The 24990-nt window shown below is 44.4% G+C and overlaps 1 protein-coding gene across 7 annotated transcripts in view; it reads right to left on the reverse strand.

Moving 5' to 3' along the window:
• raph1b (Ras association (RalGDS/AF-6) and pleckstrin homology domains 1b) overlaps positions 1 to 24990 on the reverse strand; it is a 68126-nt gene that overhangs the window by 5155 nt on the left and 37981 nt on the right. For 4 of the 7 annotated variants that reach the window (XM_015952637.3, XM_015952633.3, XM_015952635.3 and 1 more), the window contains exons 3-16: positions 17058 to 17177; positions 16655 to 16760; positions 16382 to 16570; positions 15527 to 15942; positions 15059 to 15145; positions 14735 to 14809; positions 9586 to 9663; positions 4770 to 4929; positions 4513 to 4634; positions 4233 to 4298; positions 4002 to 4145; positions 3613 to 3723; positions 3251 to 3349; positions 3043 to 3163 (exon numbers count right to left, since the gene is read on the reverse strand). In XM_015952637.3, coding sequence (XP_015808123.1) covers positions 3043 to 3163; positions 3251 to 3349; positions 3613 to 3723; positions 4002 to 4145; positions 4233 to 4298; positions 4513 to 4634; positions 4770 to 4929; positions 9586 to 9663; positions 14735 to 14809; positions 15059 to 15145; positions 15527 to 15942; positions 16382 to 16570; positions 16655 to 16760; positions 17058 to 17177 — 1894 coding nt within the window. The remainder of the gene's footprint in view (positions 1 to 3042; positions 3164 to 3250; positions 3350 to 3612; positions 3724 to 4001; positions 4146 to 4232; positions 4299 to 4512; positions 4635 to 4769; positions 4930 to 9585; positions 9664 to 14734; positions 14810 to 15058; positions 15146 to 15526; positions 15943 to 16381; positions 16571 to 16654; positions 16761 to 17057; positions 17178 to 24990) is intronic. The other 3 variants (XM_015952638.3, XM_054743127.2, XM_015952639.3) reach the window with 3 other exon arrangements.

The raw sequence follows: 24990 nt of genomic DNA on the forward strand, positions 1-24990 counted from the left end.
TGACACCACCATCATTGGCCTCATCTCAGATGGGGATGAGTCTTGTAATGTACAGCTATGATCAGTTTCTAGGTACTGTTTGACCATTCAACATCTGGTAAAAATGGAGACACGAGACTGCATGCGTCCCCTTGGCCTGCCTTCATCCCGTTCAATTCAATTCAATTCAAAAAAACTTCAGTGATCCCAGAGGGAAATTGATTGATCAGCTGGAGCTCAGAGCCTCTCTAAAGCTCTGAACACAGATAATGAATTGTCAACAATAATGTTTTCTCCTCAAGGTCCAATCTTCCCTTATCGTCCTACAGGATTCTTCATGCCTCTGAATAAGCGACACTCGCAGCTCAGATTAGTTGCTAAATCAAAGAATGATTTCTTAAATTAAATATTATCTTCTAAAAATTATAAGTTAAATAATCATTAAATAAACATTTGTTTATTGCTACTTATGATTATAATATAATGAAATGCTTTCATTAATCTGTGCTTGAGTGATTGAAGTTTGAAATGAATGTTATGTTATGATTACATTGAAAGACTGAAATATGTTTCAGCATGTTTATATGACAAGGTCATCACCATTTGCACTCACACAAGGACAAAGTAAAGTCAAACACGTGACACATAGATAGTCCTTTACCCCAGATCAGAGCATCCGGTATCAAGGAAGACGTGTTTCTGAGATTCTTGGTAATATTCCTCAACTTGTCAACCTCTGGTTGGCTACACAAATCATAACATGAGAACATTAAAACCAGATCACTCTGGTGATTCCTCAGTTGTAGAGAAAGCTTCAGACCGGCCATCTGAAGCAAAAACCTCTTTAACCATCAAAGCTTTTGACACGTCGTCTAAATCTTTTTGCACCTGCAAAGCTGATACAGAAACAGTTCCTGCAGAACAAGCTGATATTGTTTAGACTCCTTAAGAGTCCCAGACGTGCGGTTCCATCCATCTGTCGTGACCCGAGACATCTCTGGACTGAAGAGTTTGTGCCACTGTATTCTACCGCCCTTCAGTGCCAGAGGGCAGCCGACCTCCCTGACCTTCGGATCCACAAAGAGGGTCTCCGAGAATGGGTGAAGTAGACACACAGATAGCGTCTGATGTGTTTTTGATAATAATCAACTTCATAGCTTAACGCAAACCAAATTCTATTGCATCCAGAACTCAGCTCTCCTAGATACGGAAGTTCTGACTAACATCGCATTCACACACAGGTTTATACATCACATCTAGTTCCATCCATCACAGTAATTGTTAGTTAACTTGTCATGTTTTAATTGTTGGTAAAATAAATTCTTACTTTTATAAACCCGACTCTTTTCTGAGTCAAAACAAAGTGTGTACAATCCCCTAATAAATAAAGAAGCCTAGAATCTTCTGATAAACACCGTAAAGACCAAGCAGGTTGATATTCTATATTCAGATAGAGTATCACAGCTTATTGGTCATAAGTAGAGTTAATATATATATTAAGCTCTTAAAACACTCAATTTACTGAGCCCTGCACACAGAGGGGAGGTGGAACGTCTGGCGTTCTGGTGCAGCAACAACAACCTGGAGCTGAACGCCCAGAAGACGGTGGAGATGATTGTGGACTTCAGGAGAATGCCTGCTCCACTGCCCCCCCTAACACTGACAGACTCCCCCATCCCAACCGTGAACTTCTGCCACTTCCTTGGAACCACCATCAAGCAATAACTCAAGTGGGACATGTCCATCAGCTCCCTCATCAGGAAGGCCCAGCAGAGAATGTTCTTTCTGCATCAGCTGAGAAAACTGCATGCCAACCATGACGACGGCCATCATCGAGTCACTCCTCACCTCCTCCATCACTGTGGTATGTGGGAGCCAAGACTGCAAACGCGTCATGCGCTTAGCAGAAAAGGTGATCAGATGCAACCTCCCATCAGCACACGACCTGTACACCCCTCCAGGGTTCTGAGACGCACAGGTCAGATAACAGCTGACCCCTCTCACCTTGATCATGGACTGTTCTATACCCTACCCTCAGGGAGGAGGTTCAGGTCCTTACAGACTAGAACATCACCCCTCTGCTGTTAAGACTCCTGGTCTCTGATGACTTTTGTTGATGACATATAAATAAGCCCAACTGATCAGAGTTCTGTAGGAATTTTGGCTCAGAAATCAAAACAAACTGTAGCAATAACAAGATTTTGCCCTGCAGCTCGGTCTAGCCACGTCTACCATTGTGGCCTCAGCAGGTTAACTGTAGCGCTCTGTGTTTGTAGAGCGACATTGGCCAAGCTTGGCACCAGAGCTGCGATGGAGAAAAACTACAAAGATGGCGGTTTAGGAACGAGGATTGTTTGGAATGGCGTTGGACGATTCAGACATGGGCTTTTCTTTGAGCCGTGAGCAGATACTGCATGTGGAAACAGTTTGAAAGACAACCGTGGTTCTGCCCAACAACTAAGTTCTGCTTTTGGATCACAGACATCCCAAATACTAGCATATATAGTAAGCCATAGGAATTTTATTATTGCAAATTATTTTCCATTTCTCTTTCTGGGACCATTAATGTCCGTCAGCTTTTCTTTTTTTTCTTTTTTTTACTAAATTGGACTTGGCGTCTTTTAGGGTGGTTATTTTTTTTTTATTTAAGGGTATGAGAACAAATTTAATTTATTTCAAATCAAATATTTTCAATATCTTGGAAGTTTTCAGGTTGGCCAGTGAACACTGCAGTGCTTTACCTCAGCTGTCACCTGTGAGCTTTCTCACCTCTGAAGTTTACGGCTTTATTTTGAGCTCTGAGCCCTTTCCATGCCCAAAATTCAAAAGCCAAACACGAACAGAGGGATAGGGTTTTCCTACTGATTTATGAATTTTTACCATACTAATTATCAACTCATAAGGTAGTTTGCCTGTTTTTGTGTCACCTACTCTGGATCAGATCATGCTGTTCTACAAGCATAAGGACGTAGATCAAAGGTGGGAACGGGAAAAAGGGGGCGGTACTGCATGCTATTGCTGTTAACCGCTTTCATTCCTGCTAACATAAACAAACACACTAACCAGGGATGCTGGCAGAGCTGGAGCCGGATCGGATGCTGGAGGTAGAGAGAGAGGACCAATCGTAGGCAGCCTCTGTCCTCTTCATGGCCTCCTGGTAGTTCACATACAACTGCTTGCCATACTACACATCAACAGGAAACAAAATAATGAAACATTTTTACCTCCTATACATATCTCATTATGAGCATCTGCTCAGGTTACAGCCCACCTTGGCAATGCGAATGCCATTCACCCACTGGTGCAGAGTCCTGACATCGTCGCAGCACAGGTACTTGATGTACTGGGACTTCTTCTGGATTTGGGGGTGCTACAGCAATAGATACATCTAGATGTTACAGTCTATTAAGTCTTCTTTGGCCACTCGAAAGTGAATAAAGACTAAATTCTGAGAATAATTGTCCATTATTTCACAATTTACGAACCATGGCAGAGTCACGAACCCAAATCATCATGCTCATGCTCCTCTCATCAGAAAATGGACACAGCATAATGATATTCGCTCAGTTAGCCTTACTGATAAGGTCTCAGGTGTGAAGATGTGTTCTCGTCTCAGAGACAGTAGCAGCTCACCTTCAGGGCCAGGCAGTAGTCCGAAGGTGCCTTGTATTTGCTGCGGTAGTCCTGGCCGTAGTACACGTTAACGTGGTCCAGCTGCAGGAAGCACACCAGATCTCTGGATGCCTGCAGAGGAGGAGACAGTAAGCGTTTTCTCATAATGCCGACTGATTGTGTCCCTGCAAACTGCAGCGTGTTAGTGAAGCACATGTGCACAGCTGTTCTAGCTGAATAAACAACAACAGACATGCACTGTTTTCTGCATCTGCTCTTCAAAGTGATTGATCCCAAAACAGGAAATTCCACAGAGCTGACAGCATGGATCTGGTTCTCATAACCCCCTCATCATTAGTGTGTGTGTGTGTGTGTGTGAGTAACGCCCACAATCTTAGGTCTGAGCTGACCTTAGCTTTCCCCTTTGGGACGTAGTAGATCCCTGAAGCCCTGAGGAGGAAGTAGCGCTTCTTCCACGACTTCTTCCCATCTTCTTTGAGCCACAGGATTCCCTCGATCTCTGGCACAGACACCGAGCCTCCACAGAAACACTCCTGACAGACGCCAAGACAGAGACAAATCGACACGGTGCTCCCAGACTGGAATATGTCGGAAAATATTGTGATTGTGCAGAATCCCACCTCTAGTAAAGCTTCTTTGTTCCTATCAGCCATCTCTGATGTCTCCTTCCGCCCCAGCAAGTAGTTCTGGAAGTGAAGGGAGCAGAGAAGTGAAGAGATGACAAGAGGGGGCTGAAGCTGGCAGCATACCTCATCTAACGTTAAATAAATTATTCAGCTTTACTCGCTTTAGAGCTCTGACCTACTTCTCCCCACACAAACACTCTCAGCAGGCGTAAACACGGCCTCTGTGTGAGAGGAGCGTTTTACATCACAACCGGAGCGGTTTAATGGACGTCACCTGGGGGTTCTTGAACAGAGCGTATTTCTCAATACGCTCGATGAACATGAGCTTGTTGTGGCTGTCTCGGGTCCAGTTCAGCAGGTTCTCCACCAAGTTCTCGTGATCCTCAAAAATACGCTCTGGGGAAGAAGAAAACAGGAGGAATTTAAAGTTTGGTGGAAATTTTTTCTTCAGTAAGTAGCAGAATCTTAAACTATTGAATTAAACTTCCAATAGAAAGAAACCCTAAAGAAAGTTTGTCTGGTATTTTTTACCCATTTGAAGCTCATTAATGGTTTCTACGAGCGACCAGTCCGGGCTGTAGCCACAGTGGGACTTATCCAGCAGGCTGTCGAGAACCTGTCGGACCGTTTGCCGCTCATCCACCATCATGGTCTTGGAGCTCTCGTCTGACATGTGGACTCGGATCACCAGCTGGTGGAGAGAAAGGACGGGGACAGTCATGGTAATGTATTAATTTGTGGCAAAATAATAAATTTCACATTTCTTCAATTTTTTTATTTTAGAAGTACCATCCGTTTAAAATAAAAATGTTCAAAATCATTTTTAAAGGTGTGGTTTGCTTGTTTAATCAATACATTTGCAGTGGTCTCTAGAAGGAATGAATGCATGTGAGTTGTACTCGGGGTGGGGGGTGGGGTTCTCAGATGCACCTGTTTCAGGAAGCACGAGTCAGCCAGAGGATAAAGCAGATGACAGGATTTGGAGTTTTATTTCCTGATATTTGGACATCTCACCTTTGATTAGTTAACAGCAACACAACTCTACCACTGACTCCATTTGCTCTTCAATGTTGATCTTTCATCTCCACAAATAACACAAGCTTGGAGGAGTTCTGCTGTGTGGTGACGCTGATAATGCTAACGGTTAGCTTCTACTAGCTGAGACGTTCTCTGCCGTTTCCTGGACGCTGAACCAACAACAGCCTTTCACGTCGTCAGTGAAGACGGGTGAGTCCATGAACGTTAAGTGACAGCGAGACGTAGATCCGGCTTTTCAAATCCTAGAGTTTCACCGTCTGTTTTCTATCAGAAGCTAATGCAGGAGATAGGTGTAGCAGACTGTTTTCATGTTCAGCCTGCATGAAACACTCAGAGTGTCAGAAACAATTATTAAAAAGGTTTTTCAGCTAAATAACAATAAAATCAAGGTTTTACCAAAGCCTATGAACTCACCGACACGTGGTCACATGGTTCATGTATCCCTGAATAGTTCCAAACAGCTCAGTGCTGCTAGTCAATATTAGCAATTAGCAAACTCTGGGGATGGGAGGGAATGTGGGTATGCGGGGCCTTTTTAATTTGTTAAGCACTTTGAGTTGCATGTATTGAATGATTAAGTGCTATATAAATAAAGTTTAATTGATTGATTGATTGAATGATTGATTGAAACTGATTATGTATTTTATCAAAGCGTTTAACTTTTAGAGCAGCACAAACAGCATTTCAGTTTTAGATTTACAGGGCAGCAGCCTGAGCCGAGAGGCCCAGCTGCTTCACACTGGGCTGCGTACCACTCCAGTGAAAGCTGGAGATCACGGTCTGATTAAGCCAACAGGACCACATCATCTGTAAAAATCAGAAACCCGATCCATTGTCCACCAAAACAGATCCCCTCAACACCTTGACTGCGTCTAGAAATCCTGAACATAAAAGTAATGAACAGAATCTGTGATAAAGGGCAGCCATGGCGCAATCCAACTCTCACAGGAAATAAGATCGACTTACTGCCAGCAATGTGGACCAAGCTCTGACACTGGTTATACAGGGACCTAACAGCCCGTATCAAAGGGCCAGGTACCCCAAACTCCCAGAGTACCTCCAACAGGGCTCCCCAAGGGACGCGGTCGAATGCCTTCTCCAAATCCATAAAACACATGTAGATTTGTTGAGCGAATTCCCATGCACCCTCCAGGATCCAGGACAGAGCTGGTCCAGTGTTCCACAGCTAGGACGAAAACCATATTGCTCATCTCATGTCTGAGGTTTGACAGTCCGACGGACCCTCCTCTCCAGAACCCATCATTAGGCCTTATCAAGGAGGCTCAGGGAGTGTGATCCCCCAGTAGTTGGAACACACTCTGCGGCCCCCCTTTTTAAATAGGGGGACCACCACCCCAGTCTGCTAATCTAGTAGAATTGTCCTCGATGTCCACGCAATACTGCAGAGCCGCATCAACCTGCACAGCCCCACAACATCCAGAGCCTTAAGGAACTCCGACCTGATCTCATCCACCTCCGGAACCTTTCCACCCAAGAGTTTTTCGACTCCTCAGTGACCTCGGCCCCAGAGATTGGAGAGTCCAACCCAACGTCCCCAGACTCTGCTTCCTCGCTGGAAGGCGTGCCGGTGGGATTGAAGAGGTCTTCAAAGTATTCCGCCCACCGATCCGAGTAGTTGTCAACAGCAAAGTGTTGGTAGTGCACTACTTTCCCCTCAGTTTTGAACCAGAATCTCCTTGAAACCACACAGAAGTCTTACTTCAATGTCTAACCGAACTCCTCCCATGCCCGGGTTTTTGCCTCTGCAACCACCTGAGCAGCATTCTGCTTGAACTGCTGGTACCCATCAGCTGCCTCTGGAGTCCCACAGGACAAAAAGACCCAATAAGACGCTTTCTTCAGCTTGAAAGCATCCCTAACAGCTGGTGTCCACCAGGGGGTTGCCACCACGACAGAAACCGACAACCCTGCAGCCGCAGCTCCAGGAAGCCGCCTCAACAATGGAAGCACAGAACATGGCCCACTCGGACTCAGTGTTCCTCACTTCCCTCGGGACGTGTTCGAAAGTCTGACGGAGGTGGGAATTGAAGCTCCTTCTGACAGGAGACCCCGCCGGACGTTCCCAGCAGACCTTCACAATACGTGTTGGCCTGCCAGGTCTGACCAGCGTACTCCCCCACCATCAAAGCCAACTTACCACCAGGTAGTGATCAGTTGAAAGCTCTGCTCTTCTCTTAAACCCGAGTGTCCAAGACATGCGGCTGCAGATCAGATGAAGCAAAAATAAAATCGATCATCGAACTGTGGCCTAAGGCATCCTGGTGCAAAGAGTCACATATGGAAAACCTTAATGTTTGAACAAGGTGTTCATTATGGACAATCCATTAAGTCCAGTAACAAGGCACCACTCAGATTCAGATTAGGGGGCCATTCCTCCCGATCTCACCTCACCAGGTCTCACTGCCGTTGCCCACATGAGCGTTAAAGTCCCCCAGCAGAACGAGGGAGTCACCGGAAGGAGCGCTCTCCAGTACCTCCTGCAAGGACTCCAAAAAGGGTGGGTAGTCTGAGCTGCAGTTTGGTGCATAAACACAAACCACAGTCAGGACCCATCCACCCCACACGTAGGCGGAGGGAGGCTACCCTCTCGTTCATTGGGATAAACCCAAACGTCCAGGCACCAAGATGGAGGGTAACAAATATGCCCACCCCTGCTCAGCACCTCTCAATGGGAGCAACTCCAGAGTGGTAGAAAGTCCAACCCCTCTCGAGGAAACTGGTTCTGGAGCCAGAGCCATGAGTTGAGGTGAGTCCAACTATATCTAGCTGTAACCTCTCAACCTCACACACCAGTTTCCACATTCCCCACCAGAGAGGTGACGTTCCATGTGCCGAGAGCTAGATTTTGTAGACTAGGATCAGACCGCTAAGTTCTCCGCCTTCAGCTACCACCTGACACACAATGCACCCAACTCCTTTGGCCCCTCCCACGAGTGGTGAGCTCATGCAAAGGGGGCCCATGTCTCCTCTTTGGGCTGTGCCCAGTCGGGCTCCATGAGTAAAAGCCCCAACTCCAGGCCTGGCTCCAGAGGGGGGCTCCACTGACCAGCGTCCGGGCGAGTGTTCCTTCATTAGCTTCGACAGGAGAGGTTCATCACTAAATCAAACAAATCAGCTGTGTTTACAAACTAAAACACGCAGAAAACATGCTGGAAGCAGACTGCAGTGCCAGGCATGTCAGTTCCACTTTACTATGTCCAACAGGAACCGATCAGGCACTCTGAAACCGATCAGGCACTCTGAAGTTGCAAGTGCGATATTCTTGCCACAGAGGGCGGTGGGGGTCTGAGTGACACTTCATGAACCCTGTAAAGGGTCATTCAAGCACATACTGGTTTAAGGAAATAATTTTTAAAATATGAAAAGGTTGCATAGTGTCCATTTAAAACATCCTATATTTGTGTTTTGCCCTCTGATGGAGGGTTTAAGTACTGCAGTACTGCTCATTCATCCGTCCTGTGTGACGTAAAACATTCTCAAATTGATTATTTGTAACTTTGACAGAAACAGACGTCAAAACGGCTGAAATTAAACTGGATATTTCCCCCTCAACTAGTAATTTTATCGTCTTGTGCATCCATAAATATCTGACATCCCTCTGCTGCAGTCTACTGGTGGGAGGTCTGATAAAACTCCATTCCTCCACCAGCTGTTGTAGCCCCTCCCACTGCCCCTCCCACTGCGACCCAGACTTCCAATCAGTCATCTTGTGCAGATGACTGAACTAAAAGTCAAACCAATAAGAAGATAAAGCAGAAGCTCAGAATGGGAAAGGCTGACCTACATTTATAAGCGGAGAAACCTCTTTTAAAGAACAAATGAAATGTTTGAGTAGAAGTTGAATCATTGATCATTTTGTACGAATCTCAGTCTTCTTAGTGCTTTTTTTTGGTTGCAGCTGCATCATGGCTCTTTATCTGAGACGGTTTAAAGCTTCAGCTGTTCATTGTGTATAAAATGAAACCCTTCTGTTACACGACATTACTCCCATTCACATAAACGGATCATTCACTGGTAGGAGCTCTGACCAAACTGGGAGTCCTGCGTCTCCCAATGGAGACGTGCTCCAGTTGTACCCCGAACAGAAAAGCTGAAATGGAGGGATTGTGGGGGAATTCAAAAACAGCTTTTCACTAACACATCTCTTTGCTCCCTCCCCAGCAGATCCACACCGCAATGACCTATTTTCTCCGGCGCCTGAATGAAGTTCAAAGGAAACGCAGCGAATATGACAAGACAGCGTATATTATATGAGTCAGAGGGGCTCGACGGTTATGATAATGGCTACCTTTTTGACCTGAGCCTCCTTGATTTTCTCCAAAGCCACACGGATCTTCTCTGCCTTCAGCTTGGCAGCCTGTTCCTCCTAGATGGACACAAAGGAGCATGGTTAGTCACTCGTCTAGCACCAAAAATGTCTCGCCGGGAGTACAAAAGGTCTTCATGCACATAAAAATACCTCCAGCTGCAGGAGTTCCATGCAGAAACATACTCATGTTTGACTGCTCACCTGCCCCCTCCAGCAAGATGCCATCACCTCCATTCTACAGGTGGAGACGTTTTAGGAAAAAACACACAAATACGAGAGTCGATGCCAAATCCCGTGACATCGGTCCAGCGTTTCCTCGGAAAACGGCGCTCCGTCAACGCTTTATGGTTTCAGATCGGATTCATATGGAACTGCAGCAGCTTCCTTTGATCCTTCTAAACTGTAGACAATGGTGGAAGATTCCCTACAGGGCGAGGGGCTGCAGATGAATGCAGCATGACTTCAAAGAGCATCTGTGATTCCCACTTAAGAATACTAAAATCGCTCAAAAAATGGAAACATTTCCAAACACATCCATAAACGATCCAGAAATGAAAAAAAAAAAACCCCAACAATTTCTGCAGTGATTCCAAAATCTTCAGTGAAAGAGGAGAGGTCAAACTGTTCACGACTTTTACGGACACGTGTGTGCTGGAGACGATTTGACAAAACCCCCAAATGAGACAGTAAGAAGGATGATGGCCCTCCCCCCGCCTCCTTCCATCGCACGCCGCCTCCCTGTACAACAGCAGCGGGGGCTGTGGGAGCGTGCCCAATCGATGGAGCATAATCCCCCTGCAAAAATACTAGAATCCAAGCTCGGCCAACCAGTGAGCAGCTTCCGCCGGACCCTTCGGCCAATGGAGACGAGGCGGGGACACCGTGACTGACTCCAGCCCTGGAGCTAAACTCCAGCGGCAGGGATGTGGAGCGGAATCGGGGTGAATGAAGTGCTGAATATTTCAGGATGCGTGCGTGTAGAGAGGGATGGGGGTGAGGGGTGCTGCAAGCCTCTTATCCCGACCTCGACCCCCCCATTGACTCCCGTTTTCACATGAGCAACTCTAAAACACATTAATGCAATTAAACTCAGAGCTTTTAGACACTTGAGTGAGAGAGGAGGTTAGGGGAGGTTTCCAGACACAAGCGGCTTCATTTGTTCCCTCTACAGGACAAAGCACTGATTCTGATTCCTATTCTGAAGAAGTTTGTCTTTTACACACTCCACTACACCACAGGAAACATGAAAAGCCCCTTCTGCCTGGTGGGGAAAAAAATCCTGGCACCTTCCTGCTCTGATGTCTACGCTCCCCGGGCATGTGGCAGCTGCAGATCGCTCGCTTACATGCTCATGTGGAAATCCGTCGCAGGCTGCAGATTTTCACTCAAGTCTTTTTGTTTTTCAGCACATGCATGACAGAAAACTGTTTTAAAACATGATTAATTCTTGTGCTTTTTCAAACACTTTTAATGTGTAAAAGTTTTCAGGAAACATCTATTCTAGCTCAAAAATATGCCTAGCATGTGTTTTGGGTCATCTTTAGGAAAGATCTCAGTGATCAGATGGACGTTTGTGTTGTGATTGACCTTCATCTACCAAGAAAACCTCACTTGAGTTCAATATCTGCAAAACTGAGTTCTAACACTTGACCGGTGGCTAAACACCATCCCCAAACACGGATTAATCAACAGCATTCCAGTTTCTGTGAAAACATTTTCGCCCTCTAGCTCCATCGAGAAGGACTTAAAGAGACATTCCACCCAAAATAGAAAACATGTCTATTGTTAATAATGTTACTAATTGTTTTCTCTTGCAGTCAGTATGGTTATTTAGGTCACCAAGCAGAATTGGCATCACCACAGCGATTTTAAGGATGTTTTTAATCACAATGCTAGTTGGATCCATTCACTTACTGTGTTTTATGCTAAGCTAAAGCTAAAGGAGTACAGCTGGGTCAGGAGAATGACTAGGCTGGTTAACATTTTTTTATTTTTTTACCCACCTATCTAACTCTGGGAAATATATCAACAGACAAAATTTAAATTTTGGCTGGAACATCCCCTTTGGTCTGCAACACTTTTGTGTTATTTTGTTTTTTTTATGTTTCAAGACACAAAAATGCTAAAACGATGTGACTAGTGAACACGCTAAAGCAACATGGTATCCACAAAGGATAATCAATAAAGTTTTTATATACAATTTCCCAGGATACAGCTTTGGCTTACCCAGTCAACTCAATGTGGCAACTAGGGTTGGGCAATTTTTCCCACCGCCAATCGTCAGTCCAAAAAAAGACGGGCGAATTTGCGAACACAGAAGAAGCCCAAAACACAGATTTTTTAATAGAAGTGCAGTGTAAATGTTTGCTGGAAGAGAAATTTAGATGCTTCTTTTTGATTAATTTTGTATTTATAGTTTGGTAACGTGGCGTATAAACGGCTCGTATTAAACACTGTGTTAAAAAGAAGCCTCGTCTTAGTTTTATTGTGGTGCCCCACCCTCGTGGTATTTTATTTAAGCAAAATGTTTTTTTCCCTGAACAAAGACTACTGGGTTCCTTTCTTTTATGAGCTTGAGTAGGAAATGAAATGAATCGTTGCTGCTTTTGGACGCGGTCTGATACCGCATGATCCATTTATCCTCGTCACTTTCATTTTTAAAATAATAAATAACCATTCAATACCGTTACATTTCCATTCATTTAAATTAATATTTAGTCCAAACATGCTGATTAGAGTTCCCCAGTAACATAAACAATGCAATTAAAAGATTTAACCTAAATTAGGAACATTTCACCTGCTGCGGCCTAAACGCATTTTCCTTCTGCTCCACGTAAACCTGAACTGGTCACCTGCAGCTCGTGCAGTCAAACGTCTCCAGGGAGCTTGCTGAAGAGGTTATGAGGTTTAGGACTAGGTCCAGTGGACTTGGACTCAGACAGACTCGAGGATGTTCTGGATGGATCCGTGCTTCGCTGACACACTCGAAGCAGGTGCTGAATAACGACGAGCGCTACTTTGGTCAAAGGTTTAAAATCAGAAAAAAATTCTCCAAATGAAACAATCAGAAGTCTTTCAGACTCGCTGAAAGACAGAAGGCTTTCCACTCAACGCCGCGCTGTTGTGCACAATGTCGAGTGCTTCAGACGCTCTCCGAGCCCCTCCTCAGCACGCCCACTGTCAGCAGCGAGAGGAGAAGGAGGTGAGAAAAGGCTCAGATGTGCTGATGGAGATCTTTTCTTAATTGTTTCCTCCGTGATGTTTTCTGTGCGTAACGTGTAAAATATCTGTCATTAACAAATTAACTCAAAGCAAACAACTAAATAAACAAACCACCTCCTGTAAAAAAAAACAACCGTCACGGCTCAGCCCATCGCTGATGGTCGATTCATTCGTCCCATCGCCCAACCCTAGTGGCAACTATAAACTTGTATTATCTTTGAGATCAGGTCATAGAAGTTAAAGGAGATTCATTACGACTTTTCTTGAGATGATATTTCTGTGGATACAAACCATGTTCATAAAATTCTTCGCAGTAAATCCTTCTTGCTTAAAGCGATTTCACCCGTTTAAGTTTTGCTTGTTTCAGTACTTTCCAGAACCCGGTTCAGGGCTCTGTCACTTTAAGAGAGCAAGCTTTTGCTGGCCACACCCACCCATCCCCTGATAGGCTGCAATAAGTTGAGCAGCTCTTACTTCCAGCAGGGGTTTACAGTAAAGCTGCTAATCCTCCTGCCTGGAGACGTGATGTTAGGCAAACTTCCCCATTTGTGATGTCACAAATAGGAACATTTTGAAATTGCTCGTTTTAGGCACATAAGTCAAACACGGACAGAAAATGTGTAGATGTTATTTTCTCATATCTAGACTGTTTATAGAGGCAGTAGAGACTCAAGGCCTTAGAATCAATCACATAAAGCCGCGTTAATTAGCTTCCTTGAGCGAGCCAATAATCAGGCCATTGTTAAGCTAGCGGATAGTAAATTAACATAAAACGTTACTCTGCTCTACATAAATGAATCTGGTGTTCAACATTTTTCTCTCATTACAGATGACTGACACTAAATGAGGTTTTCCCTCCTGCTTTGTGATCTGGGAACACATTCTCACACCCAAGACGTCAAAATATGACGCGTGTGACCAAGCGTCAATATGTGACGATTCGGGACGCCCCAGCCCATCAGAAGACGACGATCAGGGACACGCTGGATCACGTGGCTCCGCTGGCGTCACTGTTTGACGCGTGCGGTCACACGGACTTTATTCTACTATTTAACCTTCCCCTCAACCAAATCCCAACCTTAAGGTCCATAAACTGTGACCTTAAGGTTAGAATTGGGGTGAGGGGAAGGTTAAGTAGCTCACAAGTAGTTCTAATGTCCGTCTCACCAACTGCGCCGGATACGGACGCTCTGGGACGCTGCGTCAGCTGTTTGTCCCTGATCGTCGTATCCTGACGCGCCCCGAATCGTCATATATTGACGCTTGGTCACACGCGTCCTATTTTGACGCCTTGGGTGTGAGAATGTGTTGGATCTGGAGATCCGTGCCTCAAAATTCATGTTTCTTTTTTTTTTTTTGCATAAATCCAGTGTGGAATTTTGTGCATAACACCCAATGGTGTTATGACATTTCTTATGGTTTCTTGAAGATAGTTACTTTAGTTTTATGCAAAAATTATCAAGAGACTCTTGAGGAACTGATTCGGCACGGATCGTTCTCACTTCAAACATCCAGTTAGCAGCGATGGCTCATCCTGGTTAGCAACAGTAACTAAGGAGGGTGGGGCTTAGTGGGGACTGAGCCACAGAGCAAGCTGCAGTTACCGTCTTTAATCAGGTCGAGTCCAAAACGTAATCAGTTGTAGATTAACATCCAAAGATCACTTTCTGAGAATTTCATTAAAATCCGCTCAATCTTTTTGCGGAAGAATGGTGCAGATCAGAGAAAGTACAGCGACAAGTTTAGTCTGCTTGGATTTGGGAAAAGTTAGGGAACCATTACCCAAAAACTCATCTAAACACCTCATAAAGATGGTACAGTCTGGTTTATCCACCATAGGCATGCAGAAACCAAGAAAGCAGCACACACACACGCACATCAATTAGTGAGTGTATAAGCAAATCACCTTGGTCAGGAGGTGAGAGGGCTTTCCTGCTATGCTTTTCAGAATGAGCGAGGTTTCTCGATCCAGATAGGAATGCTTGGGTGGTGAGAAGAGGAAGAGAGAAGAGCAAGAGACAAAACAGAGAGGTCAGTGGCGGGTGATGATTGGAGGCTTATTAATCGCAGGTGACTTGATGTTTTGTTGTTTTTAATAAAGAAGTGTGAAGAGAGAAATGTGTGGCTGTCATTAGCTGCTGCGGTGGCTAAAGAAGCGATGATAGCACGGAAAGAATTCAAATACAAACATCTCACTTTCAAGCCCTACCATGCAGACTCACACACTTACAGTAGCCCGATCCATTTCACCCTCCCGTGAGGTGAAGTCGAGCTGCCGTCTGGCTGTCTTACCGTTGGCCCGTCGCATAGTGGCATGCTGGGAGTCGGGAGCAGCAGGCAGGCGGGAGAGGTGAGGAGGTGGTGTGTGTGTGTGTGAGGAGGCCGGAGATTTATCAAAGGATGCAAACAAGAAAACAAAAAACACACAAACAAATAAAGACATGCAATGGGGAGAGAGCGCATGCGACAACAAGCTGCTTAGTGTTAACGCTCCTTTTGAGTACAAGCGTTAGCTGGGGTGTCAACATTTTATTTTGCCGCGTTAAGTCAGGATGTTTAGTTAAAGAACAACAAAGGCCAGAAAAAGGACGCGTTGAAAACTTTTAGCAATTGCATGTTGTTGTTTTTTGTTGCTAAAAAACATGCAAGTGACCCTGAGCTAACCTCAAATCTGACACACACACTCCTGCAGTCGTACCTCTGAGCTGGTCTGGTTCTGTCCCTGTTTGGTCGTACTGCTCTGGTCCACCGCGTCTCCTCCCATCACCTTCTCAGTGTCCAGAGAGTCCATACTGGAGGCCGAGGCGCAGGCTGAATTCATGCTGGAGCGCTGCGATGGAGCATCCTGTTCGCTGACCATGCCCACCGAGCCCGTCCTCCGGTGCTGCCCGCCGCCGCACGATCCGGAGGAGGGACGTCGGAGAGTAGCAGAGGACACAGAAGACGAAGACGAGGAGGAGGAGGAAGTTTGACGTGCTGCTTCGTCCATGCTGAGGGAAGCCTTCTCCAGCTGAGAGGTGATGTCATCCAGGGAAAGGTTGGAGGCTACGGGTCGAGCGCTGCCGCCTCGTACCGTGTTGGCTGGTGATGCTCGGGTGCTGCTACTGGTACTTCCTGGTGCAGAAGGGTTGAACACGGAGAAAGACATCAGTTATAAAAAAAAAGGTTAAATTAAGAGATAATCCGAGATTCAATTCCTTTGTATAAAATGCTCTGATATTGGCAAGAAAAACATCAATTCTCCAGATATCCTCACAACGCACAATAATATTTTTATTACAATCATGTGTTTTTAAAGTTTTAGCAAACATTTGGAAGTTTTTCTGATAAATTTGAGAAATAATCCTAAAAGTTAGGATTTTCTTCCTTGCAAATATATATAATGCAATGTGAGATAATGAGTGTAATCTCATAATTTTGAGCCTTTAATCATGAAAAATATCATTTGTATAATCTTCCTAACATCAGAGAATATCTCAGCTTTGTGAAAATATGAGTTTTATAAATAAATCTGGAGTAGGTCTAATGGGTGGTAGTATTATTGCTGGACTACCTCCGCTGCTCCCCCCTCCACCGGTGTGTTTTGTGCTGGCGCTGCGGCCCCCAGGGGCCCTCTGCTGCCCTCTACTGTGGCTTCGAGCGGCTGAGTTTGGTTTGGAGATGGTAGTGAGCTCCTGCTCGATGGAGCACAGATCGGCCATCAGGGCGTCCAAGTCTACGCTGTCTCCCTGGTTCAGAGCCTCTGCAGGAGCAAACACCGAGCAGAACGAAAAATGAGGTTGGTCATTTGTGGACCGAAAATTTTTGTTCTGGACAGGAGGCCCACCGTTTATGTTGTACATGGAGAAGCGGTAGGAGAAGTTGGCTATGTTTGTCTCCTGCCTCAGAGGCGGCTTCTGCAGAGCCTTCTGTGGCCGGCCGTCATCCAGACTCTGGAATGAGTAAAAATAAAAATAAACTTCGGCCGTATCAGAGGATCCAACAACGTCTGACTGCTAGAGTCCTCACACACACACACACCACACACACACACACACACACACACACACATCTGTACAACAGAGTGAAGGGTGAGAGTTGCTAGGATACCATCTAAGAGACAGGATTAGCAGTGTTATGGTTGCCATGGTTACAGGTGCTTCTTTCCTTCTATGGTTGAGTCAGGTTGTGTGTAACACCAGTCTTTCTGTGTGTGTGGTGTGTGTGTGTGTGTAAGTTAGCGCTTTAACCTGTGTGAGCTTGTCCAGTTCACCCAGCCAGGCTCCAAACATTTTGTCCAGGTCCTGGTCCTCTTTGTCGCTGTCCTCCTCGGCTCCATGGTCCAGCTCGTCGTCGGATATCTGCTCCATCTAAATGCACGCACACACACACACACACACACACACACACACACACACACACACACACACACACACACACACACACACACACACACACACACACACACACACACACACACACACACACACATGAAATGATTCCATGTACATTCAAGAGGTCACACCCAAAAAACATTTAAAAGAAAAAAAAAGTACTGTCTGTTGCCTTGACAACCACACATAGACCCCTAGAGGGCACCCTACTCTGCCTACCACTCACACACCCATCATCTCCACATAATGAGTATAAGCCAGGAGAGGAAGAGGAGGCATCTTCCTCACAGCTGAGAAACCCAAAGATTAGAACCCGACCACACAGTCGTCCTGCATGTTCATGCTGTGGACCTGGAGGCCTTGCTGCTGTCTCTGATCAAAGATGATGATAGAGCTCCCTCTAGTGGGCATCCTCCTGACCCACTCGGCACCAGCAGCCCTTATCTAATAAATGAAAAACAACCCGTGAACATGTCAGAAAGTGTTTCAGAGCCCAGTGACACCTAAATGTAGACTAAACATGGAATCAAGGACTGAATCATAAAGCAGAGGAGTCTCAACCTTAATGTACTTAAAAGCATCGGTTGTTTACTTCTGATAATATCTGAAAGCTGAGTGTGTCTCCATTTGTGCTGCTTGCATATTATCACAGAAATGCCTGAAATCACTAGAAATAAAGGTTATCTAATCTGGTGACACATTCGTCATGTGGAAGGAAAAAACAACCAGAGTCATGCTTCTGATCCCTGGTAGGAGGAAAACATTCCTCCAGAGATGTGAGCAAAACTCCAACTTGCTACAGGCCAGTCAGATACAATAATCCCAAATAATCCCACTGATGTTTTCAGAAGGCGTCGTTCCCTCTCCTGTTATTCGCGTTATGTCCCCCGTCTCTTTGATCCAGCAGCACGTGTGCGTAACCGTGTGTGTGTGTGTGAGTTTTGTATATTTATTCCTTCGTGGGTGCGTGCAACAGGGCAGCAGGTGAAGCTCCAGCCAGCTAATGATGAAACCACATTCAGCAGCAGAGGGACACTTGTTTCGGTGTTACATTACAGTGTTGATGATGGACTGCTTCCTGCTGTGGCATGGATGAACTGGGCCTAATGCAGGAGGAGGAGGAGACACGCAAATCTCTCCGCGAGCGTTAGAATTACGTCTCACAAATGTGTGTGGGAGTCGGAGCAGGAAATAGCATTAGATGTGCAGAATTCCTCATTTCCCTTATGACCCCGCTTGGTGTCAGGAAACGCCAGCTGTCCTCTGGATTTCCAGGCCACTTACTGGGAACGGGAGGAGTCTGGACACACCAGTTTGCATTCACTGTACTGCATGAGATCACAGGAGAGCAGAAAGAGGGAGTGACCGGCTCAAGCCATCCTCTCTATTCGGTTTCCAATATTCTCAGAGGTGTCTTCGAGCAGCCTCTCTGTTGGACGCCTGAGGTTCTACACATGCGTACATACACTCAAACCCGCCAGCGCTCACTGGTGTTTACAGACTGTTTCCTGTGTTTAGAAACCGAATAAAAACAAAACAGCAAAGATGGAAAACCATCATAATGAACCACTTTACAAAAAGGCTCCGGGGCTGTTGTTCTAATGGAATCAGAGGCTCAGCAGGAGATCCTGCTGCAGGTTTAAGTGAATTACCACCTGAGACCCAGCTTTCAAGATTATAGAGCATGACCTCAGTGATCGTATGATCACAGACCGAGCGCCGGCCTCGGCCTTTCTCCCCCTGGAACTGCATGATCCCACGGCCAGGGGTCATCTGGCTCCTGTGGTGACGGGTGGGTCAGAGGTCTGAGCCGAAATGTTTGCGGGTCAAAGGCCGTCCCAGTGGATTGTTAGCCATTTATATTTCTGTTTTTTTCTTCTTCTTCATCCTCTGGGGAACGGTTACATTTTTAGTAGAGAAGTTGCATTGAAAGACGAAATGTTATCTCAGGAACAAAGGCAACACCAGTACCACGACGAATACCTTAAAAATGTTCTCAAACAGCAGTTACAACTGGAAACAGCTCTTTGAGCCTCTATGTGGAACTGTGTTGGGCCCAAAATGGCCCAGAAGGCCTGATAAATGGTCAAACAAACCCCCAAAATACAGCCCTGCTATAATAAGACTGGTTTTCCCCGCCCACTTGGCTCGGACATGAATATAAAATGAGCTCTGTGCTGATTGGCTGGTTTACCCCAATTGCTCTATGACATTGCCAGAAGCTAGTAACACTGTACAGCCAGGCAGAGTAGCCGGATATTTCAATAAGCAAGCTATGGATCTACCTGGCAATCAGTCAAAGTCTGCATATTACCAGTGCAGTTCTCTGGAACTTTCCATGTGTTCTCCAGCCTCCGACATTCTTTTTTGTAGTTTTCCTCTTGTCCAACAAGAACGCTAGCATCAGCAGTAGCTCGGACTAGTTCTGCAGTTACAGAAACCAACGTTTGTATAAAGCAGACATTGAAGTGGGCAGGAACATGCAGACTTAAGGCTGTGTCTGAAGGCTAGCTTATACTTCTCTGTCTACGTCGGTGCGGAGACACGCAACGCCATTATTCCTCGTCACAGGGGCTCTCCAACAGGCATGCAAGATGTCCGCGAACGGAGTAGAGCCCACTTTTCTAAATATCTCTCAAAAGCACCGAAGACCGCAAGGCTGTGAATGGTCAGGATGCTGCATCTTTTAACTTCGTCAACAGCACTGCCATTCTGCCTCAAAGCAATAAAACGACAACTGAACATATCCAGTGACCACCATGGAGCAGATTGAAAAATGTCTTGCGGAAAAGGTCCAACGATACAAACATGAATTATTGGAACCCGAAAACAGGAAGGTAACTGCCGAGGTGGTCAAGTTCCAACGTACCAAACAAAATCAAGCACCAAACAAAGATGGAATCAAAATAACTACGTAGTTGGAATGTTTGTAGACAAGTAGCTCAAAGATCAATCACGGATGTCTGTGACTTTAAGCAGCTTCCAGTAAAATAAGATTTTTTGTTTTTGGCATTTTTAAAGCTCAACTTTAAGAATTGGTTTAAGAATTTGTAGCTAAAAACATCTATTCCTATCTGGCTTGAATCTGGTAGTCAGCAGGCTCCATTCCTTTGAAAGGCTGTCCCTTTCAAAATAAAATGTTACTCAACATAAAACAACAAAACAGGACTCCACCAAGTCTCAACATGACATGATCTCAGTTTAAAAAAAAAAGGAGTTGGGAGAATATTATGAAAACAAAGATGAAGCATTTGGTACTGAGGAGAGGGAAGAGGTAGTAAGACAACAGTGAAGAAGAAGACATGTCTATCTTTAGCTATCCAGTTCAAAACGTGTCACGAGAATTGGAAAAGAACAAACTGAAGACTTGAAGAGAATGAAAAAGAGACTGAGGCAAACTGTATGTGATCTTTATGAATAGCCCAATTATTAAAGAGACCGTTTTTTTGGTCACCTAGCTTACAAGCATCAACACTCATCTTATTAAAGTACACTGTGGTGTGTCGCCACTCGTCCAGAAAGGTTAACGAGGGAGAAACTCGCTGACTTTTAGTCACATGACATGTAATGCATGAGCAACGCTGCTCGAGGGTTATTTTCATAAGAAGTGTGACACAAATGTGGTCCCACCAAACTGAAGACATGACTTCAAATCAGAGATTAAAGGTTAAAAATCTAAATCCCTTAGAGGGACCTGCTGCATATCAAAGGGAACCCATCATGTGGGAATTTCATCTGGGACCTCTCTGTTCATTTTCTCCTTTGAAAACATGGAAAAAATGAGAATAAAACCTACAAATATCACAGTAACATGCAACAGAATGAGAGAATGAATGACATCATGGTTCAGATTTGGTTTCCTTGGCTGGATCTGTTAATTCACTTTGTGTAACCGACTTCTGCTGTTGGTTTGGGTCACATTAAACCACATCTGGGACGGACCAACAAGTTTTATAATTTGGCATTCAGACCAGACAAGTAGAACTTGAGCTTTGAGTAGTTTACAGAAACCGTAACTCGCTGATGTCCCCATTACCAACAGGGACGCTGGATGGAGTCCAGGACCAGTCAAAGACATCATTCAGGCATCAAGTGTTCTTTGGTGGCCGTTTTTTTTTTTACCCCAAACTAAAGACAATTTTAAAAATAAACAGAAGGGTCAGATTCAGTCTGAAGATGACCAATGATGAAGACCCTCCCTGGCTGATTCAACACCCATTTACAGTTAGCAGTCAACTGATGAACAGCCAATCACGATTGAGTTGCAAATAAATCCTTTCAGGAAACATGAGGGCTGGGATGTGGAATATAACTGTACTCTAGCTGTGTAAACACTCCTGTGGGCAGAGGCTTCTGCCTGAGCTGATGTTTCCATCAAGCCCTTCTAGACTATTTCTGGATCAAATGCTCTGCCTCGCCACATTTTGTTAGATTGTAGAGGTTAATAAAACCAGATGTGTTCCTTGGGAAACACTGAATCACAAGCACAAACCTCCAAAGCCACCTTCTTCTCACACCCTGCTTTAAATATTCTCAAATTCCTGTTTTTTTTTTTTTAAATGTGGGCCAAGATTGAGGAGAGCTGTGGAAAACAACTGGATGAGAGGGTAAAGCGCTGTTTGTGAGATCTGGCTGTAAGTAAAGATCAGGATTTCTTCAGGGGGACGCATACGTCTAAAGACCCAACATGCAGGGTGAAAAAAGGAAAGCTCAAAAACAGAAAAGAACATTTTAGCACAATCATTGTAAATACACCAGGTCTGGGAAATGTGGAGTCTGCAAAGATGTCACATGTTGCCGATTATCTGTGTGGAGACTGTGTGAGAAAAAAATCCAAACGGGAGCCATATTCTCAGAATAAATGAGGCAATTACATTTTGAATTTATGTCAAACATGTGAGAGCAACCCACCAGACACACCCCAGCTAGTAGCCACAAGGATTTAAACAAAAAGACATTTCCCAGTCCTGTTTGGTGCAAAATGCAAACTTAAAAACCCAAAAGCCCACAAGCTAGTTTCCCTGCTAACAGGCTTGTTTTGTTCTGACTGCTCGAATACGGTAGCCTGGCCTGAGTGGCCGGTGCTCTGTCTATTCTACACAGAGGACAAGTCTGGATCAGAGGCAGAGAGCACCGCGAGGGGTGGGACTAGCCAGCTCAAAAATAACCAATCAGAAAGAAGACGGAAATGATAATTATATCGCGCCCGACACTTTTTTTTTTAGCTGTAGTCAAAGACGGCGTCTGGCGATGGCGCACACATCTTTCCTTAGAAGAAAGGCTTCTTCTTGTGGTTTTAAAGACATGTCCAAGTCATTTAGAAAAGAGGAATTAGCCGCAGCACACTCAGCTTCAGATGCCATCTTTGTTGTTTATCAGAAACTGAGTGTCGTGGCGTCAGCGCTGATTGGACTAGTTAGCATTCTCAGGGTTATTTGAATGGGAGCATTACCAGGCCCTTTACTTCCTATAAGGAAGCACTGGCATGGCTGGCCAGGCTACAAATATGGAGAAAGAAAAATATTAAAGCACTTGGAAGGAAGCAACTGATTGCAATGACGGTTAGGTTTCATTTTAAATCAGAAAAAAAGCTGAGAAGAAACAGCAAACATAAGTAGAAGAGCTAGCTAATAGCTAAAGCTGAGTGGCTAGTGCTAGCTAACAAGAAGAGTTTGAACATTGTAGATTCCGGCCAAATAAACCTGTAGTTAAATTTAGCAAAGTAAATTCAATTTGTTGGGTTTGTTATGTTAGCGCTAAGTTCTTATCTAATGGCAAAACACATTTGGAAAAAAATTACTTTTCTGAACATAGGAATTCTTCTATTTGTTACAAACTGCAGAACAGGAATAGTTAGTAACTTTAGTAAAAGTCTAACCATTAACGTCTGCTTCAATAAAGTTTGAAATTAGCTTGTTGATGCCAACAGTAAAATTTTAAGTTGTCCCCTGAATTTCATTTCGTTGCCATTTGTATTTCAATTATTGCTAAAAACAGCACAATGACCCTACTACTTTCAGGCTTGCCATAAAAAATCCAATTTTTGTTTGGTCAAGATTGAATAATGTAACCATAACAACCCCTCAATGATGGAGGTGAAGCCCACCGAACAAGGTGGAGAGATATTATGTTTATGTTTATTTATTTGGCAGACGCTTTTATCCAAAGCGACTTACAATGTATAACCTATAGGGCATGTTGTGATCTGTGGGGGAAACCGGAGTACCCGGAGGAAACCCACACATGCATGGGGAGAACACGCAACTCCACGCAGAAATGCCGCAGCCGAGTTTCGAACCTGCAACCTTCGTGCTGCGAGGCAACAGTGCTAACAACTGCGCCACCATGCAGCCCATATTAGAAGGAGTAAGCCACAGAATACTTATCTAACCTTCAGTTTCATTCTTGGAAAGATATGAATGGAATTTAATATTTTGTGGCTCGCTGTCCTTGGAGATAAGACTGTATTTGCAACAAATGCTTGAGGATTTTTCTTCGACTTATTAAGAAAATGTAAAACTTTTGTGTCGAATACATTTTGTTCATTATGTGAATTAATAGAAAAAGTAATATCTACATGATTAAATGTTGAATACTGATTTTTTTAAGCTAAATTAATTTTTTTTACATCTATCAGTCACATGAAAAATTGTTAGACTTCTTGGGTGAGTCAAATTTTATGTACCCATGTCATTAGAAAAATGTAGCACTGTACTTACCGGTATACTTATGTTCAGTTTACTGACTAATCCTCTTTAACAATGTTTTAGAACAATTTTCAGACTAATGCCGTTTTTGGGGGGTTTGTTTGCAAATCCAAACATATGGTGGATATGCAATGCATTATGGGTATCCTGTAATGTTCTGCAGCTGATGTAAAATCTAGGACTAGCTTAAATAAAGTAATCAAACATTGTGTACAAAATACCACAAAGTATTTCAGCTACTCTTATTAGACACCTTAAAAAAAAAAGCTTGCATTAGCAAGCAAATCAGTTTCGCCTATTCTTTTCATCGTATTATAGCACATCATCTGGCGTGTTTGGGCCTCTAGTCTGACAGGCAAATGACACACACACACACACACACACACACACACACACACACACACACACACACACACACACACACACACACACACACACACACACACACACACACACACACGGTTGTTGTAATGGACTGCATGTATATAAAACCTAACCATAAAATGCACACTGAAAGTGCTGAAATATAATAATGTTCTTCTGGGTCTTGGAGTTGTTTAAATCCAGTATGCACTTTAAAACCCATCTAGCAATCTTGGTGTGGAGATGCAGACAAAAGGAGGTCAAAGAACAAAGCTAGCAGCTGTCAAATGCTTGGTCTCTCAGACTTTGAGATATAAAACAGATTGGATCTCTATGTAATACTGCAAGGACGTAATTACTCCCAGGCTCAGGGTCATTCCCTCATTTCCTCTTCATTTGTTCCTCCACTCTTACCTCTACTCAAACCAACACCTTCACATCAAATAAGCAAAATACAAGAAGAAGTCGAAGCAGCCTTCTATCTCAGACTCATTTGTGTTGTTTAACAAAGGAGCTGCTATGCGTCTACAGCCCAGTGTCCAACTAGGTGTGTCTGGCTTGTCAAACTCAGCTGACCTTTAGTGGCTGCCGATGTCTGGTCCAAAAGATGACAATGGGATGGGATAGTGTGTGTTTGAAAAAGAAAGGGTTGGTGGAAGCCAAAACAACAAGCTTAAAAATGTCAACAAAAACAGTCAAATACAATAAAAGTACCTTCA

The sequence above is a fragment of the Nothobranchius furzeri genome, chromosome 14 (genome assembly GCF_043380555.1).
Source record: "Nothobranchius furzeri strain GRZ-AD chromosome 14, NfurGRZ-RIMD1, whole genome shotgun sequence".
Classification (NCBI taxonomy): Eukaryota; Metazoa; Chordata; class Actinopteri; order Cyprinodontiformes; family Nothobranchiidae; genus Nothobranchius; species Nothobranchius furzeri.